The following is a 19905-nucleotide window of genomic DNA, read 5'->3' as shown; positions in this document are numbered from 1 at the left end:
ACCTGCAAAAAGAAGGTTGCTAAAAATTTTTCACTTTAATATCACAAGTCAAACTCAAGAAAAGGATGGGGGAAAGGTCTGCTATTGAAATCAGGCAACCTAACTTTCTCAGAATATACTTCTATTCTAAATATGAATCCTATAAAAAGATCTGGAAAAGATTTTTCTCTCTATAGTATTGTCTTCAGAATAGGGCATATTATTTATAGATATTATTTATGCAACTTAGAAAAGATTTCCTAACATCATTAAATTTTTATTTAATGTTTTAATTTAATTTTAATGTTTTTACTGGACATCTAAATTATCTGTCAAATTTATTTTTTTTTAAGTTTATTTATCTTGGGGAGGGGGGAGGGGCAGAGAGAGAGAGAGAGAGAGAGAGAGAGAGAGAGAGGGAGGAGAGAATCTCAAGCAGGCTCCGTGCTGTCAACATGGAGCACAATGCAGGGCTCAAACTTAAGAACCATGAGATCATGACCTGACCCGAAATCAAGAGTCAGATGCTTAACCAACTGAGCCATCCAGGCATCCCTCTATCATAACTTTATTAAATAATATTTTCAACAGGTTAACAGATATAAAAGAAAAAATAAAGCAATTTAATGAAGAAATTAGACAACTGGACATGGATTTAGAAGAACACCAAGGTAATTTTTCTGGTATTTTTATAATGTGTGATAGCAGGTATATAGCAGTATTGATATAGTATTGCCCTGGACTTCAGGGACTATTTACGTGGGATTTAATATTTAATTCTGTATGATATCTCTAACATTACTAAAATGCTAAACTATACTATAATAGTAAATATAATTAATATTAAATTGTGTAAGTTGACTAAAAACTTGAAATAAAGTGGTTATATAATGACAAGAATTTATTTTGTTTTGCAAAGCAGTTTTTTTTTTTTTTTTTAATATTTTTATTTATTTTTGAGAGAGAGAGAGACAGAGCACAAGCAGGGGAGGGACAGAGAGAGAGGGAGACACAGAATCCAAAGCAGGCTCCAGGCTCTGAGCTGTCACCACAGAGGCCGACATGGGGCCCGAACTCGTGAACCACGAGGTCATGACCTGAGCCGAAGTCAGACGCTTAACTGACTGAGCCACCCAGGCGCCCCAGTTTTTTTAAAAAAATGAAATAAAATGGTTTAAAGTTATTACAGATTTCTAATTTATACCTTCTTAATGTGGTCAGCTATCAATCAACTGGGTTAGCTGATAGAATTGGCAGGAGAGAGAGGATCAAGTCCCAAACAGAAAGAATTAATTTCTTAGGGGTCCCTGTAATGAGGTAGCAAGTATTGATCTGATCCTTTCCCTACTTCCCCCAGCTGTGGGATATGAAGGGCCAAAGGGACTAGAACCCTTGTGGGAGCCTAGGGTATGAACGTGTAGGGATTGGAGAGTTATAGTATATGTGTGGTTATATTATTTATATTTTTTCTTGATGTGTGAATAATAGCATTAGCTACTATTGATTGCTTACTTACCTGGATTGGGTACTATGTGATCTTTTCAAGAACCATTGAAGCCTTGTAAGCCCTTTTATACTTGTTGAAGCCCAGAGAAATTACTCAAATTCCCACAGCTAGGAAGGGGTAAAGTCTAGGTTTAGACCAAGTTTTCTTTGATCCCAAAGTTTTATTCTGTTGTCCAAGCCTAATCAGTGCTACATTTGTGAAGTAAAAATATTCCTGTGAAATGCTTAGTTTTATTTACATATGGCTACTAGTAATGGCTTCAAGTAAGACATTTAGGCATATTAGGCATACAAGGCAGACAAACTTTAAGTTCCAGTTATCAGATAAACCTTTCTGAGCTTAAATTTTCTCATCTGCAAAGTGAATATGAGTCATTCCTCACTAAGTTTATGAATACTAAATGGTATATATGACAAGGTAAGCTCCAAATAAATTGTTAAAACTAAGGTCATACTATCTTCCTTATTAAATTATTTTATTGCTTTTAATTTATGTAGATCTAGTATTCTAGATTTTTTTATTAATAGCTTATTCTGAGAAATCTGATAATGTTCTTGATTTTAGATGCTTTATAGGAAACTTTCTAAACAATTTTCCTCTTCCTACGTTTAAACTTCTAACAACACTCAATTTATTTTTCCAGTAAAGTAATTCATTTTAAGGGTAACTATTAATTGCTAGTTCTAAGTTAAGTAGAATGTTTTGAATTTTGGCTTCTATTTTCCTTTTTGTTTTCTAACTTTCTTTGTCCTTTTTGATTAATGTGGAAAAAGACAATCTATAATGTAATAGTAACAAAAAAGTGTTAAAGTATCTATAAAAATATATGTGTTACATAAATATTATGTACATATGTATGTTCGTATATATATTAACACATTAATTTTTTGTTCTTGTGCTATACTGTGAACATAAATTATGGGTGCAGTAGCACAGGGGGGTTTTGTTAGAAGGTTATGTGTTAGCTCAGGACTTCATTATTTCTCGTCTGACCTTTTGCAGTAGCCTTCTAACTGGTTGCCCCATCTCCAGTCTTGCTCTTTCTTGGTTGATCTACCACAATGTTGCTAAAGTGACCTGAAGTAAAATTGATTCTCTGTCATTCTCCTGCTTAACAGTGGTTCCCCATGACCTATGGGAGAAAAAGTTTAAGAATCTTTGCATGGCATTATAGTCCCTCTGCAATCTGATTTGTTTGTTGTCAGTCTCCTCTCCTCCTCATCATTTATGTCTTTACATTCTAATAATAATCTCCTTACAGTACCCTGCACTTCACCCCCTTTACCATAAATCAGACTCAGTCCTTTTCTCCTACTATTTATTCCCTTGTCTTGAATGTTCTTTTCCCTGTTATTTACTTACTAACTTCTCATCTTTAAAATATACCTCAGGTATCCTTTCATCTAGCATAATAACCCTAACCTCCCTCCCTGACCTATATCAGGGCTGGACTAAGACACACACACCCCTGTATCAGAGCATACTGTGCATAAATATATCACTGTATTGACCATACTATATTACCACTATGTCCTTGGATGTTTGTCTTTGCCTTTAGGCTGTACATCCTCAAAGGATGCAGACTGTGTCTTATTCACTCTGGTAACCTCTTTCATCAACATGGTGTCTGGGAAAATAAACAATAAATGTTTGTGGAATGGATGAAACAGTGATGTATTTTAGCAGGGAAAGATTTGAGAATGAACTGAAGGTGAAAATTGAGCTCTGTCACTTCTTTGGGCCCTCTAGTTCTTAGGATGTACATATGCACTCTTTTCCAGAGACAGTTTGATTGGTTAGCAAAGGTTTTATTACTTTCTGGAAGATTCCTACCTTGGATTCATTATTTATTACCAGTAAAGTGATGGGTTCTTACCTTTATCTGCATTCTCACAGTCCCTTGACTGAAGACTGTAGATAATCCACTTCTTAAGGTGTAGAGGATAATCAAGTTATTTTGGCTTTCCAATTCATGCTTTTTCCTGCCCCAGGCTTTGTTTCTCTGGCCATTTTACTAATTTCACAGTTGCTACCTTAGGGTGCCTTTGTATAATCCACCTAAGGCCACCACTTTGCCTTGTAGTGGTTCTGGTTAAAAGAGCATATAAACCATAATTAATGTTAATAATATATATCTCACTATGTTAGTAGTTGCTTCATCCTTTCAGTTTTGCATAATTCATTTTAAATTCACAGGCATCCTTGGATACTATGTTAGGTGTAGTCGTGTTCTCTGCTCTGTATTAACAGTGGCCCTGTAATCCAGTATCTTCCATAAGTGCATTATATTTATTTATTTTGACAAGTCCTTATAGTTATACCTTGTCAAAAGTTACTTTGAGTAGTTATGTTTCAAAGTTAACTTAGTAAAATAAATTAACAGTTATTTGACTATCCTATGAAAACCTTCATTATTCAGATGCTGAGTTATCCTCATAGTACACTTGGACTTTTGACCAATTCTTTTTTTTTTTTTATTTTTTTTTTAACATTTGTTTATTATTGAGAGACAGAGCATGAGCATGGGAGGGGCAGAGAAATGGGGAGACACAGAATCCGAAGCAGGCTCCAGGCTCTGAGCTGTCAGCACAGAGCCCAATGCAGAGCTCGAATTTATAAACCGTGAGATCATGACCGGAGCCAAAGTTGGATGCTTAACTGACTGAGCCACCCAGGTGCCCCTGGACTTTTGACCACTTCTAGAAAGGCTTCTTTGCTCTCACATCTTTACTTCATCTTTGTAAGTGATTAAAAAAAAAAAATAAATCTCATAAAGAAAATTTCAATATAGTAAGATATCATTACTCTTTTTAAACTTCTGAGGGATTGAGTTTTATCATGTTAAATATTTATTAGACCTCACCCATACAGTGGTTTTACCTTATTGATGGAGCAGGTAATCTTGTTATATAGGTTCTAAAAATGTTTAGATTAAAATATATATACTGTACTGTAAGGAACTATTATTTATACTAACTAGAAGCAATGAGAAATAGTTCTATTGAAAGTTGCTAACATGGTCAGAATTTGGGTACAAACTACATTTTTTTTTACAGTTTTTTTTTTAAACATTTATTATTGATAGAGACAGAGCATGAGCATGGGAGGGGCGGAGAGAGAGGGAGACACAGATTCTAAAGCAGGCTTCAGGCTCTGAGCTGTCAGCACAGAGCCCGACGTGGGGCCCAAACTCACAAACCACGAGATCATGACCTGAGCCAAAGTCGGACGCTTAACTGACTGAGCCATCCAGGCTCCCCCAAACTACATCATTATTCAAGCAGAGCATGATTGGCAGATGCCATGCTACTTTTCAGAACAGGCAGAACCCGTATGGATTTCTCCTTTCTCAGCTAAATGACAGCCATTAAATATTTGGTTAATTGTGCTTTTTAAAGTAGTGTTTCTGCCTTAAGCCAGCAGAAGAAGGGAAGTAATACAGATTAGAGCAGAAATAAATGATACAGAAACAAAAAAAATCAGTAGAACAGATCAATGAAACCAGGAGCTAGTTCTTTGAAAAAATTCATAAAATTGATAAACCCCTCATAGACTTACCAAAAAGAAAAGAGGACCCAAATAAGTAACATCATAAATGAGAAATAACAACCAACACCAAAGAAATTCAAACAATTATAAGAGAATATTATGAAAAATTATATGCCAACAAATTGGACAATTTGGAAGAAGTGGATAAATTCCTAGACACGTATAAACTACCAAAACTTAAATAGACCAGTAACCAGCAAAATAATTGAATCAATAATCAAAAGTCTCTCAAAAAACAAAGTCCAGGGCCAGATGGCTTACCAGAGCAAGTCTACCAAACATTTAAAGAAAACTTAACACCTATTCTCAAACTATTCCAAAAATTAGAAATGAAAGGGAAATTTCCAGATTCATTCTATGAGGCCAGCATTACCCTGATTCCAAAATTAGACAAAGACTCCACTAAAAATCTCATTGCTGGGAGTTTTACCTTTAAAATTTTTTTTCTGTAGTTTTTGTTGAGTTTGGGAGAGGATTAGAGTTACTGTGCCTATTAAACCTGCCATCTTTATCAAGAAATTACCAGTTATAAACATGGCTTACTCACAATTTTCCAGAGTTTTAATCACCTGAATGTACTTCATTTTACGGGGTGTGTGTGTGTGTTGCCTCAAATGACCATTCTCATGCTTTCATTAACTGTGCAATTATAGGAGGTTATCCCTTCCTAATTTTCAAAAAAAATTTCTTTAAAGTTACTTTATTTTATTTTTTATTTTTTTTAACATTTATTTATCTTTGAGAGACAGAGAGAGATAGAGCATAAACAGGGGAGGAGTAGAGAGAGAGGGAGACAGAATCCAAATCAGGCTCCAGGCTCTGAGCTGTCAGCATAGAGCCCGACGTGGGGTTCAAACTCACGGACCACAAGATCATAACCTGAGCTGAAGTCGGCCGCTTAACCAACTGAGCCACCCAGGCACCCCTAAAGTTATTTTAAAGACTCTAGTTAATTCATTTTTTAAAATTGTGTGCTTTATTTTTTTATAAAAATCTGATATATACTTAATGTGAAAAATTCAAGCAGTACAAAAGTGTATCAAGTAAAAAGTTATCTCCTTTCTCCTTAGAGTCATCCCAGTCTTCAGAGGTGATCATTATTTACAGTTTGGTGTCTATAGCCTTTTAGACTTTTTCTGTACATATATAAGTGTATCTGTTTTAAGATGGAGTAATACAGGTTCTCTGAGGTTGAGTCTTTCATTTAACTATATATAATGTACCTTCTTCCATTTGAGGATATCTACTTCATTCTAAGAAGTATAGTATAGTGGTCAATGTCAGAGTTTTATTTTATTTTATTTTTTTCTTAAATTTTTTTTAACGTTTTTTTATTTGTTTTTGAGACAGGGAGAGACAGAGCATGAACAGGGGAGGGTCAGAGAGAGGGAGACACAGAATCTGAAATAGGCTCCAGGCTCTGAGCTGTCAGCACAGAGCCCAATGCGGGGCTCGAACTCACAGACCGCAAGATCATGACCTGAGCCGAAGTTGGCCACTTAACCGACTGAGCCACCCAGGCTCCCCACAATGTCAGAGTTTTAAAGCCAGACCAAGAATGGTACCTGGCACACATTTATTACTCTCAACAATTGTTACCTGCTATCATCCTCTTTGTTACTATGGTTAAAGTATTCACTGGATCCACATTGACATTTAGATGATTTCTAATTTTTCACCGCCAAGAACAATGCTGCAGTAAATAACCTTGTTATATACATGTTCATTAGCTTGCGTATTTCCATATGATAAATTTCTAGAAGTGACATTTTAAATAGAATGTTACTTTTACAATTTCTGTTATTTTTGTTTATTTCTTCCTGAAAAGATTGTGCTGTTTTACACAGCCAACAGCAGTATGTGAAAGTGCTTCCTCACCAGTGTTATTTATAAATTTCTTATTTTTTGTCAGTCAAGAGAATATACACTTTGATGGTTCACTGTTCTTAAAGGCCTGAATTTGTAGGACTACTATGATCCACAAGGTGGGGCTAATTTTCTGGATGTCTACTTACACAGACTAGGCTTGACAAATACTGTTGAAAAAGTACAGTCACATAAAAAAAAGTACAGTCACATATCTCTGCAAGAAGGATTCTTGGGCATTATTACTCATTACAAATTATTTCCTCATTTTTAGAGTTCAGTACCTTTCCAAAGATGGATTAGATTGTAAAACTAAATATGTGATTATTGATTCAGCATATCACAGACATCTAAATATTGAACAGCTGCAATATAATAAATATGTATCATGATAGAAGTATACATAAAGTGCTGTAGAATCATTGCATTACTTTCCTAAACTCTAAATAAACTCATTGTGATTTACTCTATAATTTATATGCTTCTTTGAAGCATAGGATACTTTTTCATACGCAGGGTGCCATGGCCTATTTTGGAAGCTTTTATTCTTTACTTATGTTAGATAATATAGAATTTATAAAGACAGGATAGTTCTATTTAAGAGCATAGGTTCTGCAACCAAAATTCCTGTATTCAAATCTGAGCTGTGCCGTTTTACTGGATGATCTTGGACATACTATCTGACCTTTCTATACCTTAGTTTCCTCTTTTTTAAAAAATTAATGAATAATTAATTGATCTAGTAGTTTCTTCATTTTTAAAATGGAGATGATAACAGTACCTCCTTACTACTTAGAGTCACTATGCATATTAAATGAATGGGTGTGTGTATGTAAGTAACTGACTCAAAATAGCATACAGTTATAAAAGTGCACATAATGTTAGTTACTGGCTGTTATTATTAATGCTATTAATTTATAAACTGAAACTTGAGTAACTTTCCTGGAGATTTTCCCAAAACATATTTTGAGGAAAGTATTTTCCCTAGGATGTTTAAAATAACTGATTCAGTTTCAAAGTGGTTTATCCTCTGGTATCTGAGATGCCAAATGGCATTTATGCATTGCTGTTCTGTAGAGATTCAATATACATTCAGTGAAGAACAATGAATCATTGCTTATTTTTCAATTTGGAGATTGGGTAAGCTACATTTTGTATTTTTCATTAGAAGATGGTATCATTTCCAGATCAGGTACTTGAGTACTATCTGAAACTTGTCAGAAATAAAAATTCTTTGGCTGCACCTCAGACCTACTGAATGTGAAACACTGGGAATAGGGAATTTGTGTTTCAGCAAACCCTCCTGATGATTCTGATACATGCTAAAGTTTTATAACCACTTCTTGAGGAAATAATTAAGAACTTGTGTTTAGTACATTCTAAAGACTACTCATTATACCATCCAGTTTTATTGATATTACTCTGTTAAAACACATGTCTTTATAGTCCTTTTTCTCTTATTTATATGGTGAGGCTTTTTATAATAATTCAACTTTTACATATTTAGAGAATTTTTATTATATATTTTTAAAGTGCCTCCAGTGTGTAAAAATAGAATTATTTACTGCATAGCTGTAAGAAAACTTGCCTGCAAAAATTTAAAACATTTTGCAGAGAATGTATGGCTGATAAGTTGGATGAAGCCTGAAGCCAGAAGTTAGTTTAAAACATTAAACTTACATGGACTCATCTTCACGTACTAGTTTGGTAGTATTTCATATGCTAGTTTATTACTTACTGCTACGATGATAGGTGAAAATAGATGGGAAAGAGAGACTGAATATAAAAAGATGGAATTTAACAGGAACCCCAAACTAATTAAAATTTAAGTAGGAAAGGGGAAGAGAAAATGTCCTGGTTTACTAAAATAGGTGAAAATGTTAGCAAAGATTTAGACAATAGTTTAGTATGAATTAATGTGCTATAGCCTCCCAAACAGCTGAAATCCTAGGTTGCATTAACAAAAAGGTGAATATATAGGGTATGGGAAGTAATAGTCTGCTTCGAATCCTATATTTCTTGGCATTATACTTTAAAAGGGACAAAAAAAGAACTGGAACTCACTAAGAGTAGAATGAACAGAATGGTAGAGACTAAAACCATGCCACAGAAGGAAAATTCAAAGGTATTGACTACTCAAAGGTCCTGGGGAGACTTAGCTAGCCTCAGAACGACCCCAAATGCTAGAAAGGAAAGAATTTGGATATGTAAAAGTCCTTTGGGGTTTATTCATGGCCCACTTCTCTAATTTTATTTGTTAATTTTGTTGTTGTTTTGCTTGGTTAGTGTTTTTGATTGTTTATTTGTTTGTTTGCTCTTTCCCCTCCAAAATCAGTAGGCCTGCCAATGTGGGGAACTTTAGGCCAGAAGAATCATTAGCGTATGCCTTGTTGTATATTGGTCAAGAGAGAATATGGAGGGGAAATGGTACTCAGACCTTCTTTAGGGGCAGAGCTACTTCTTGGAGAATAAAAATCAAGATGACTCTGTAAGCCTAGAGTCCAGAGAACATTTGATGGCAGAGAAGTAATAGAGTCAGATGAACTGATAGTGAGGACAAAGGCAATTGTGGTGGTTACTCAGCCCCTTGGTAGTGCAAGAAGAGTGTATCTCTCTTACTCCACTAGCTTTCTATAGCAGACACCATCAAAAGACAATAATATGTCCTTTCTACAGTATACCAAGTCTTTTGTAATAGTCTATACCCATTTATTATTTCCTCCAAGTGAGGGGGAAAAAGGCCTGAATTAATAGTTTATAATTTTGGGGTACTTGCATTGGTGGAGTATAAATGTCTTGAATGTAAAGGTCTTCTTCATCTCTATAATTTCTATATTACCTGTTAGAGTGCCTTGCTGATAGGATACTTCCTGAACTCTTTCACCTATCTACTTACCACAGGACTTCATATATACCTCAGTTAGAACACTTAGGTTCCATTGTAGCTTTTGGTTCTACATGTACACCTAATGTAGGTTGTAATCCTTTCTATGATAGAGTTGTAACTATCTTGTTCATTTTGATTTGTAGCACCTGCTACAGTATCTAGCACATAGCAGGCATTCAGTAAATTTGAAGTAAATTATGTAGAGCTTTAATTACATCATATATTCAGAATTTGAGGATAACCCTAAAATAACCCTTATCAGCGTGCTGTTTTCCTACTCCTTTGGTCTCTTTAATCTTACTACTTAAGGTCCTTCTGCTTGCCTGCTTTGGCACCTCCAGGTAATATACTGATTAGCTTACCGTATCTATGATCTTGAACTCTCCTTTAATAGTACAACTAAGGGTACATTTGGTAATAACTCCTGTATTTTACCCTACCTCAGGACTGCCCACATCTGTACATTGCCTGTCATGAACAGCTCAAATATGAATCCTCCAACTGAGAAATCACAAAATAGAGGCGTTTACTAGTGCCCCAACCTCTTTTATTCCTAACAACAATGATAAGGGAGAAGGTTTTACAAAGCTTGGTAATCTGCTAAGGTATATGGGAGCTCTGTCCTTTCTAATCCAGCTGGCCAGCTGTATAGTTGGAGACACTGACCAGATATGTCTTCTAGCTCAATCTGATGACAGTTAAGAACAAGGGTTTGAAAAGAGAAGGAGGAAATACTCTCCCAGGTTTCTGACTTGGATGATAAGTGTGTGGTGAAGGACTTCCAAACATAATAGGGAATACAGAGTGGTGCAGACTCTGAGAGGGAAGACTGATGAATTTAATTATTAATAAACTATTAGGATGTCTTGAAAGTACCCACATGAATATATCTAGTAAACAGTTGGATAAAACAATCTGAAAACTAGGGAAAAGGTCAAATTTGGGAGTTCTTAAACCACAAGAATGAGTACAATTTTCTTGGATGTAATGTAGCATTAGAAGTCAACTAAAGGCAGAAACCAGAATTTAAATAAGAAAGCGAAAGCCATGAAGAGAATACAGAAAGAATGATCTGAGAGTGAGAGAAATCAGAAGTTCCCACCCTAACAGTAACAAATAAGGGGAAAAAAATTGAAAGAAGGAAGAAAGTATCAATAGTGTCAAATATTACAGTGTAATATAAGAACTGGAAACTGCCCCCTTGGATTCGATAACTAAAGAATCATATAACCTTATGGAGAGAAGTTTCATTAGAATGGTAGAAGAAGAAGTCTCATTACATGTCTTGAGGTCTGATAGCAAGATGAGGAACTAGAAACAGCATGTATAGGAGATTCTTTTAAGTAAGAAGAAAGATACGATGGTAGTTAGATTTTTGTAAAGCATAGGATGCAGGCCTTCCTCCTAATTCTTTAATGCCTGACCAATCTCTGGCGCAACTTCTTAATCAGGACTTTCTTAGAAACCTGGGCTATGGCAGGTTCAGCAGAAACTACCTTTTCTGCTACTTCACATGTTATGTAACATTTCCATGCATATAATCCTCCTGTGGAGGGTATTCCATCTCTAATTCTTTGTTCCCAACTCAAAAAACTATTGCCATAAGGTGAGTGAATGGTGATATTTATTTTAAGACTAATTTTAAAACATCGTATGCAAAGTTTGTTATTAATAACAAATTATCTCTCCCCTTCCCCTTAATAACCTATCATGCATCAATATGCTTTGAGACCATTGGTGATCATATGAACTCAGATAGCTGTTCAGTAAAGTTAATGCATCCAAAGCCTTAGTCTGAATGAACCCAATGTTTCCCATTGGTTCTCGGTGTTCATTGACTGGAAATTAAGGACCACAGGGTATTTACTCTTCTTAAGGAGTGGAGTTCACTTTTAGCTTTTTATTGTCAATACTGTTTTGGGGCCTTGACAAGATTTTCTCTGTATCAGGGCTCTCCTCAATGAGTTTGGCAAAAATATTTAGACCAGAAAGCAATAAAACTGCTGACCCAGGTTTCTGTTCCATCACCTTCTTGTACTTGTAACTCACTTCCCACCCAAGCAAATATATATATATATATATAAGTAGAAGGCCATGCCTCCATGTAATTTGAGGTTCTACCCCAACTGTCTTCTCTATTCCCTAACTTTACTCTAGCCAGTATTTGAAAAGCTGCATAGGAGTTTAAATAGAACACAGGCTGACCGTTGGGTTTTAACCTATGCGCTATAACCTTTGGCTCCTATTTTCTTTGAACTCTTCTTAAAGTTCTTCTATCCACCAGCTCCTTATCAGGAACTTCCTTAGGAATCTCTGGTCTATGATTCTCACCATCTTTGCTAGATATCATCTTAATAACGTTTCTTGGTTTTTCCAAAATGCTAAAAATTGACTGACTCAGATGAAGAAATTGCAGATTGATGCAAGCACAAACTTATTATGCTTTCTCTACCTGGGACTCTGAGAACACAGAGCTGCAACTGTCTCACTAGTCCAGGGAAATAGCAGTGTGCTTCTAAAACTCATTTTTTGTTACGCTGAAAATCCTGTTGTCATAAAATAATCATGATCCACCTCTGTAACAGTCCCTTTATGCAGCTAAAGTGTCCAGTTTCATCCATTTATTGGGGTCTTAGATTTTTGCCCTTTTAACATGTCTTTCACATATATTAAATGCAACACATCCAGACCTGCTGTAAGCAACTTCTTCCTAAACTTGCTTCTCTTTTCAGTTTAATAATATGACCATGTCCTCAGTTGCCCAGGCCAGAAACCTGGGAGTCCTACAAAATCAATTCACTCTGGCTCTTAAATGTCTGCAACAAAAATCTGCTTTCCATCCTAACTGCCACTGCCCTACTCCAGGGAACCTTCATCTTTTACCTGGATTACTGTGACAACCTCCTAAACTGGTCATATTGTCTCCAAAATTTATTTCCCTTTTATTCACTCAACCAGAGATATTTTTCAAAAATGCAAATTGATCATTTGATTCCCCTGCTTAAAATTCTTTAGTAATTTTGCCATTGTCCTTAGGTGAAAGTCCAAACTTCTTTATATGTGTCTTTTAAGATCTCTCATCACTTTGCCTTCTCTTTGTGCCACTTTTTCACGTCACATTTTCTGCCTCTGCCATACCGCTCTTTCACTTCCTTGTTCACTTTGAAGTTTCTGTATTTCCATTGCTTTGACTTTGAACCCCTTCTCTGTTTCAACCAGGTGACTCCTATTCATTTATTCTTTATATAATGCAGCTTAAATATTACTTCTTTAGAGAACATTTCTGTGAATTCCTTAACTAGGTAAGTTGTCCATATTCTGTGCTCTTATAGCATCCTTTTTCATGAGGTAGCACTTAGTCCGTTCTAATTACATGTTCAATCTTTAGATTTTAAATTCTTTGAGGGAGCTAACTTTGCTGTTTTTGCTTCCTGTTGTGAGTTATTCAAAGATGGAATGAACTTCTGTGGGAACTTATGATTCCCATCACCAGTGGTGTTCATGTGCAGGTTGAATAGCTCCAAGTTGGGACTGAAATAGAGAACCATTGGAAAACTTTTAAGTCCTTTCCAGTCAGGAGATTGTTTTTTCCAAATAGTCAAACATAAGTATATAGGTATTGAAAAAGATTCTATGTTAACATAAAAGAATGTCACTGAATTGAAAATAATGAATTTTCAGTAACTAATGATCACTGAAAAGTGACCATTGGTATATAGAGAACCTAAGAGATATTTTATATTTAGAACACCATCTGGAGTTTGTGAAATTGATGTTATATTTTGTGTCTCTTATAGGTGAAATGAATCAGAAGTACAAGGAACTAAAAAAACGAGAGGAAAATATGGACAGTAAGTGGTCATCTTATTGATATGAAAATATTCTCAGGTATCTGTTCATTTATACCAAATCAGAGATCTCGTTTTGGGAAGATACAGTAGCTAGTAATAAATCCAGGAGTGTGGACATTCAAAGCATTTGCCTTGAGGAATTAATAAATATCAAGCAGAGCTTAGGGATGGGTAGAGAATTTAGAAAGGTTTTGTATATTTGTGTGTATGAGTATTTTTAGGTTAGGGATAGATTCTAAAACTAGTGTTTACATTAATTGTATAGAGACCACTTATTGATTGAATGTTGAATGTTCTCTTTTACATGCTTCACTGCATTCATCTTTAGTGTCTTTCACCCTTTTTTTTTTTTTTTTAACTCTTTATAATACTTCTCTCATTATATATCAGCCCTTACCTCAGATTTTGCTACTTGATTCTGTCACTGATTGTAGTTTTGGTAGCCTTCTGTTGCAACTTCTAATTTACTTTTTAAAAATCTTAACTTTGTAAGTAGATCTTCACTTAAAATTGTGTTGTACATTCAGAAATTTTTCAAAATTAATATTTATTATTGGTTTCCTTTTTTAATAATCATTTTACTAAAATCTGAAGTTTTATAGGTCTGATGTCAATTGTTACCCTCATCGAAGCATGCCATAAAGTAGTAATTGCTAATTCTGATTTAACAATATCTCAAGATTTCTTTAAAATCTCAGCAAGTACCAAAAATTATCTCAAAATTAATTCATTGTTTCATAATAACAGTAAAGTTGTTTTTAACTTACTGTAAGTTTTTATTTTGGGGAAAGCCATAGAATACATTTTTAAGAATATAAAAAAGAATAGGGGCCCCTGGCTGGTTCTGTCGGTTAAGCTTCCGACTTTGGCTCAGGTCATGAACTCACGGTTTGTGAGTTCAAGCCCCTCATCAGGCTCTGTGTTGACGGCTCGGAGCCTGGAGCCTGCTTTGGATTCTGTGTCTCCCTCTCTCTCTGTTCCTCTCCTGCTGGCTTGCTCTCTCTCTCTCTCTCTCTCTGTCTCTGAAAAAATAAATAAAGATTAAAAGAAAAATTTTAAGAATATAAAAAAGTAAATTATGTACTAATTCTATAAGACAAGAGAAGGAGGATTTCTTAGAAACTATTTATGATGTGAATAAATTATTAAATTTATTTAGTTGAGATTAATGCAACATTATAAGTAAAATACTCACTTTCAGATAAAATAGTTACTAGTAACTACTCTCAGTATTTAAATTAGTGACTAATTGTAAATATTAATAATTATAGACCAAGGAGATCCTATGTAAGAACAGATTTTTTTCTGTTCTTCTTTATATCAACTATTATTTCTGAGTAACTTTTAGTTTACTTGTATTAAGATCACAACAGTTAAGCTTTAAAAGTTTGAAAATAAGTAGGGGTGCCTGGGTGGCTCAGTTGGTTAAGTGTCTGACATTGGCTCAGATCATGATCTCATGATTTGTGGGTTCAGGCCCTGAGTCAGGCTCTGTGCTGACAGCTCAGAGCCTGGAAACTACTTTGGATTCTGTGTCTCCCTCTTTCCTTCTTTGCCCTCCCTTGCTCACACTCTGTTTCTTTCTCTGTCTCAAAAATAAACATTCAAAAAACTTTTTTTTAATTGTGAAAATATGTAGAAATGTTCTTATTCAATAATTTAATTACCCTTGAGTTAATAAAAGATGAAACCGTGCCTTAAAATTGACTGTGACATAGGGGAAGGGAAGAAAAAAACAAGATAAAAAGAGAGGGAGGCAAACCATAAGAGACTTGAAAATACAGAGAACAGACTGGGGGTTGCTAGAGGAGTTTGGGGTGGGGGATGGGCTAAATGGGTGATGGGCATTAAGGAGGGCACTGGCTGGAATGCACACTGGGTGTTATATGTAAGTTATATGAATCACTGAATTCTAGTCCTGAAATCATTACTGCACTCCATGTTAACTAGCTTGGATTTAAATAAAATTAAAAAGTTAAAAAAATTATAAATAAATCATAGAAACAAACAAAAAAAATGAAATTTGCTTTGAATTTCTAAAAAGTACTGTTAAGACCTACAAATCAGAGTTTATATAGTATTAACTATATTAACAGTAACTTCTCATTGTAATTTTGAATCTGTAGCTTTTATTGAGACTTTTGAGGAAACTAAGAATCAGGAACTTGAACGGAAGGCACAGATAGAAGCCAACATTGTTACACTTTTGGAGAACTCTAGTAGAGTAAGTACCATGTGCCTGTCTTAGTGCTCTCATTATTTTTACTGTGATTACCTTTCCAAATACAGTTCAGAAAACGCAGTGGTTCACAATGGCATCTGCTCATTTAATCTGTTTCCTTTAAATTCTCTTGATTATTATTTTATTCCTTTAATTTGTGTATTTCTAGCAAAATTCAGCTAAGGACAGTAGGGGAAAAGGGTAACATGTATGATGTCAGGGTTTAGCAGTAAGTGAGGGATTAATTCAGAGTAATTATTAATGATTTTCTTCCATTGTTGATGTGTTTAAACTTATAGAAGGAATGCTTGCACAGATAACTTCAAAATCTACATGTTATAATGGAAAATTTTGATATATTTTTACATTGTAATTTGTACTATAAATAGAAGGTATTCTTTTCTTGTAATACTCTTTAAGAGTATATGATACCAAGGAGTATCTTCATTTATTCAAAAAAAAAAAAAGTTTATTGAGCAGCTACTAATGAGTGCTAGCATAGAAGGAAAAATGCACAGTTTCTTTTAAATATTCTAAGTGTCGTAAGACCCCCAAATAGTTCTTAAAATAGTGTAGTTGAATTTCTTCTACAGTGAAATAAAATTCAGAATTACTTCTTTTACATTTGCTTTAGTCTCTCCATATTGAGAAAACCTGACTTTAAATCTCACTATACTCTTATAAACATACATGAAACATATATAAATGAGTGATGTATTTCAATTCACAACATCTAGTCCCTTAGCAGTGTTTTCCAAGAGTTTTCTTGAAGAGTTAAATCAGTGTAGTTTTTCTATTTTTTTTCTCTACAAATACAGAATATAAATCGTATGAAACAGATATCCTCTATCACCAATCAAGAGCTGAAGATGATGCAGGATGATCTCAATTTTAAATCTACTGAAATGCAGAAGTCACAAAGTACAGCTAGAAATTTGACTTCAGGTGAGAGAACATAGATTTTTATATTTTCCATGACAAATTGAAACTTTAAAACTTTAGTACTATTTCATTTGATTTTTTTGAAAGGCTGACAATATAATATATGATTGCTTATTGCTCCAGTCACTTATAGACTCAGAATTGTGTGTGACTTTTCACATCAACTTAATAGTATTTCATTGGGACATTCTGATTCATTTTTAACATTTACTGAATATTTGTTCTATGCCTGTGCTATAACATGTGTATGCAGAGATTTAAAAAAAAAAAAGTCCGGTCTCTTTCCTCAAGGAACTTTGAACTTGGTGGAATAATGACAAACAACTAAAATATAATGAAGCAGTACTATGATAGAAGCATAAGGAGCAACCCGACATTGGGTTCATATCCACCCCCCCCCCCCCCGGAGAGGTATCCTAGAGGAAGTAATGTTTTAATTATAATTAGTTTCAGCCATTATGACTTATATGGTATTAGAGCAACACTCTCCACTAGACATGTAATGCCAGCCACATATATAATTTTAAATTCCCTATTAAAAAGAGGTGTATGAATTTTAATAATATATTTTATTTAATCCAGTGTATCCAAAAGAGTATTATTTAAACATGTACTCAGTATAAAAATGATCCATGAGATTTTGCTGTCAAAGTCCATCTCAACTTGGGACTAGAAATAGTCGAAAGTTTAAAAGCGATAATTGGCCAATGGCTGCCACTTGGGCAGTGCAGATAGAGATTAAAAACTAATACACAAAATAGATTTTAAAGAGTTTAGGATAGGATGTCAACTATACTCAAAAGACAAAAAGTTTAGGATAAAGTCAAAATTTGTATGGAACCTTTGATTTTTAAGCTAATAGATTCTAACTATGGATATGTTTTATGCTGGTATGTGGTGACTTTGAATTAGCTATGTTTTTATTTGTCTACTTGGAATTACACTGGCAATTAGTAAAATTACAAGGAATAGAGAATTAATATTTACTAATGTAAAAATGTTGGGATTCTTGAAATGGAATAAAAGATCCACAGTATTCATTTATCTGGAATCCTAAGGTCTAAAAGCTCCTGGCCACAAAACCTAACCTGACCTGAACTGACATGAGGCTATTTATAGTCTTTAATTATCCTACCTAATATGACTGTTCATACTTTTTGCTTCAGAAATAGCCAAGTACTTGATGACAGGATGCTGCCTTAGACCCTGCTATGGGAGTTCTATTATAATCATTATATGTGCTGTATCATTTTTTTAAAATCTGAAGAATTCTGCATTCTAAAACACAATAACCTAGGAGTTTGTTTAATAAGGATTATAGACCTATAAGTGTATACCGAATGTTATTCATATACAGTTGAATTTAGAATGATGATGTAGTTGGACAATTATCGTTATTTTATACATTCAAGTATATTTTATCTGTCCAGATTTGTTTAGAGTTTGTTTGCTATAGCTTTACTTGTATATCTGAATATATACTAAACAACTAGAGGAGGTACATTCTAAATGTGACTTATACCTGTTATTGGTTTAACTATCAGAATTTTTAAAATTGTGATAAAAAACACAGAACACAAATTTGCCATCTTAACCATTAACTGTAGGCACAGTGTTGAGCAACAGGTATCTAGAACTTGTTCATCTTACAAAACTGAAACTTACACCCATTAAACAGCTGTCCATTTCCCTCTCAATTTTTCTCCTCTGCTAGCCATATTCTACTTTCTGTTTCTCTAAGTTTGACTACTTTAAATACCTCTTATAGGTGGAATCATGCAGTATTTGTCTCTTTGTGAATGGATATTTTACTTACAATGCCCTTGAAGTTCATCAGAGTTGTAACATGTAACAGGGTCTCCTTTTTTTAAAGGCTAAATAATATTCTGTAGTATGTACATACTATACATACATTTTTTTATTCATTTGGTGATGGACATTTAGGTTGTTTTACCTCCTGGCTATTGTGATTCATGCTACAGTGGACATGGGTGTGTAAATACCTCTTCGAGATCTTTTCAAATATGAGTATTTTTACATCTAAATTTTCTTTTTTCTATAAGGTAAAGAATTTTATCTTTAATTGTTCCATCTAGGAAATCTCTGTTTTGTGTTTTAGACTATAGTTTTAAGGCTTTCATTTATCTATTTTCAATTTTAATTTGAAAAGTTTTTTACTCCTTTAAGCTATCTTTGTAAAATGGCTGTTAAGAAACATACATTTTTTAAAAAGATAAATATCAGTACCAGGTAATGAATTCAATTATAAGGACTTTGAATTCCTTTCATACTTTTATACTTTATTCTTTACATTTTCTTTTAAAAACTAGCCATTATATTTTCTCCAGTGATGTAGGGTTGAAAAAGAATGAGAGCTGGCTTCAATTTTATTCAAGTTTATTACTATGATAAGAATTTTACTGAAAAATTTCCTTATTAATAATGGTTTGAATTTTTTGGCCTGTACAATTAGTTGCATTTACTCAATTATTTTTAAATGTTAATTTAAACCAAGCATATAAATGATTTTTCCTCTCTTAATACTATCCTCCACATGAAGTTTCTTATGTCTACAAATCACCATAAGAAGTCTATAATATTCTACTTCACCTTTCATAGATAATGAATTTTATATTCCCTTTTGTGAATTGCCTCCCCTTTTGCTCTTGAGTTTATGATTGGAAATCACCTGATTTTCTTAGTGTACTCTATTTTTTTAATGGAACAATATTATTCTCACAGGGGAAAAATTATTTCTTGGGAGATTTAAAAAAATCTTGATTATAATGGCTTGTGGCCCTCCAAAGTGTCACTGTACAATTAACAGATATACATTATATCTGTAATATAAAAGTTTCATGAGAGAGCAGTGATAAGGGAAAATAATTATCTACAAAAAGCTCCATAGGGGGACAATAATGGAAAAAAAAAAAAAAAAAGACTGCAAAACAGTGCTGTATTGCACGAGTAAAGAGGCAAGAAATCTGTCAGCAATAGTTTTTATGTATATTTTTGGAAAGGAAACTCCAAGGAATAAACAAATGCACTGATGGCAGAATATTTCAGAAACATTTCCCCATGTCAAAGTGGTTCCTTCTGAGAT

The 19905-nt window shown here is 34.1% G+C and overlaps 1 protein-coding gene across 2 annotated transcripts in view; it reads left to right on the top strand.

The window, feature by feature from the left end:
• IFT74 (intraflagellar transport 74) overlaps nucleotides 1–19905 on the top strand; it is an 88457-nt gene that overhangs the window by 52141 nt on the left and 16411 nt on the right. The window contains exons 13-16 of one of the 2 annotated variants that reach the window (XM_015081330.3): nucleotides 571–650; nucleotides 13586–13639; nucleotides 15766–15863; nucleotides 16679–16805. In XM_015081330.3, the coding sequence (XP_014936816.1) occupies nucleotides 571–650; nucleotides 13586–13639; nucleotides 15766–15863; nucleotides 16679–16805 (359 nt within the window). The remainder of the gene's footprint in view (nucleotides 1–570; nucleotides 651–13585; nucleotides 13640–15765; nucleotides 15864–16678; nucleotides 16806–19905) is intronic. The other variant, XM_053205025.1, reaches the window with a different exon arrangement.

This window comes from Acinonyx jubatus, chromosome D4 (genome assembly GCF_027475565.1).
Source record: "Acinonyx jubatus isolate Ajub_Pintada_27869175 chromosome D4, VMU_Ajub_asm_v1.0, whole genome shotgun sequence".
Lineage (NCBI taxonomy): Eukaryota > Metazoa > Chordata > Mammalia > Carnivora > Felidae > Acinonyx > Acinonyx jubatus.
The sequence above is the reverse complement of the archived record's forward strand: the minus strand, read 5'-3'. Positions and strand labels throughout refer to the sequence as shown.